The following is a 2152-nucleotide window of genomic DNA, read 5'->3' as shown; positions in this document are numbered from 1 at the left end:
CTGCGCAGGGCGCGTGGGGCTGAGGGTTTGTTCGCCCCGCCTGCAGCCAGAGAAGTTCCTGGGGCTTGGGTGGCGGGGTCCCGATGCATGCGCTGCCCTCAGGGAGTAGCTGGGAAATACCTGGCTCTCTCCCTACGTTTCAGCTGGGAACAGTGGCGGTGTGGGCGAGCACAGACTCGAGCCCAGGTTTCTAGCCGCTCCTGGAACACTGGCTCTCTCTGTTATCTTGTTTTGAAATCTCATATTATTTTTAATGTTTTTTGTTATTTTGTTTTGGTTTCTCTTTTTGTTTTGTCTTTGTTTATTTAAGTTTTTTTTTCCTTTTTAACACAAAAAAATAGTAACCTCATTTTTTTCAGAAAAAGGAAAGAGGGAAATCAATTCATTTTTAAGAAAGGAGCTAGTTGGTGTTACTCATAGCTAAAAATGCACTCAGAAGAAATGAAATCTACAGTCCGCTTTCCTTTGTAAGCTAAAGTCACATATTCTATTCCAAATTGAGGTGTGTACTTCAGGGGACGGTAAGCCATGAGCAAAGTCAGTTTGTAAAATATAATTAAATATACTAGCTCCAGGAAAAAGAATATCAAAGCTACTAAAAGGAGGCAATATAATAGAATTCATCACTGTGATTTACAAAGAAACAATGGAAAGTATTTCTTACCAAATGAGTAGGGGAAAACTCTCTAACTGTCCCTGAAAAATGGTGTTTATGGTATTATATAGCACGCTTTACAATTTGTGAACCATTTTTGTAAGTAACAATGAGATAAGAACTTTCTATATCATACTTCTGCAAGACATTACAGTCTACATCATGGTCAATGCAATGAAGAAAATACACAAAAACAAAAATATATTCGAATGGGGGAAACACGAATGCTATGATTTTCCAGTGATATTAATTTTAAGTATAGAATCCACATAAATGAATAAAATTATATTGGATTTCCTGGTTATGTAGGACAAGACTATTACCAAATAATACCTGTTTCCACACCTCATTCATAAGGCACTCATAGATAAAATTTGAAAATTTATTTTGGGCATTTAAAATCATTAAATATATAATTACATACCTCATAATTGTTTCCAAAGATAACAAAGTTAAACTGTTGAAATACTCATTTGACAAGAGAAATTAACTTAGTGGTTGCATAAAGCATAGTCATAGATGGAAAGGCTCAGTAAGGAACTAAAACTCATTCAGTATGTTTCTTCGTATGTATTTCCCTGGGACTTAGCAAATTATGTTGGCTACCTCATATGAGGTTGGTCATTGAATATCTAGGGAATTGTTTGTAAAGATTTGAATTATAGCAAATAATTCAGGAAGTGAAGTAAGTAAAAAAGTTAGATGCTTTATTACTTTGTGAAAATGGAATTCTTTTATGGATATTCCAGATTGGAAAGCAGAATACATAGCAAACAGTATCATTTAGGAGTTATTATCTATATACTGTTCTCTTATTTTGTGTCTAGAAAGAAGTGGAAAAGTGAGGTGTGCTGATGCATGCCTGGAATCCAGGGCTCTGAGAAGCTGAGGGAAGAGGAATTTCTGATGGAATACAGCTTTAGCAAAATAGTAACTTAAGGAGATCCACTGTCAAAATAAAATTTAAAAGGGTTGGGAATATATCTCAGTGCAAAGTTTCTGAGTTCAGTCCCACATACTGAAAAAGAAAGACAAAGAAAAGAAAAACTGAGAAAAGCTTTAAGAATTGACAATTTAGTTCAAGTCCAGGGAGTTTCTGGGGAAGGATTTGTGGGAAAAAAAATAAGCTCTTTGCAAGGGATAACTTTAATTTTTGCTAGATTTGGAGCAGTGTGTGAAGTGTCCAGATCATCAATATGCCAACACTCAGAGAAATTACTGCCTGCAAAAAGCTGTGACTTTTCTGGCTTATGAAGACCCCTTGGGGAAGGCTCTGGCTGGCACCGCCCTGAGTCTCACTGTCCTCACAGCTGCTGTCCTTGGCCTCTTCGTGAAGCACCGACACACTCCCATCGTCAAGGCCAACAACCACGCTCTCAGTTATACCTTGCTCGTCTCCCTCACCTGCTGCTTCCTCTGCTCCTTGCTCTTCATTGGCCGGCCCAGCACAGCCACCTGCATCCTGCAGCAGACCACATTTGGAGTTGTGTTCACTGT

General features: G+C 38.2%; 1 protein-coding gene across 1 annotated transcript in view; it reads left to right on the top strand.

The window, feature by feature from the left end:
* LOC106147163 (vomeronasal type-2 receptor 116-like) overlaps window positions 1-2152 on the top strand; it is a 47319-nt gene that overhangs the window by 44100 nt on the left and 1067 nt on the right. The window contains exon 7 of the mRNA XM_013507205.1: window positions 1827-2150. Coding sequence (XP_013362659.1) covers window positions 1827-2150 — 324 coding nt within the window. The remainder of the gene's footprint in view (window positions 1-1826; window positions 2151-2152) is intronic.

This window comes from Chinchilla lanigera, unplaced genomic scaffold (genome assembly GCF_000276665.1).
Source record: "Chinchilla lanigera isolate Chin_1 unplaced genomic scaffold, ChiLan1.0 scaffold00123, whole genome shotgun sequence".
NCBI lineage: Eukaryota > Metazoa > Chordata > Mammalia > Rodentia > Chinchillidae > Chinchilla > Chinchilla lanigera.
Note: the sequence above shows the minus strand (reverse complement) of the source record. Positions and strands in the feature narration are given on the sequence as shown.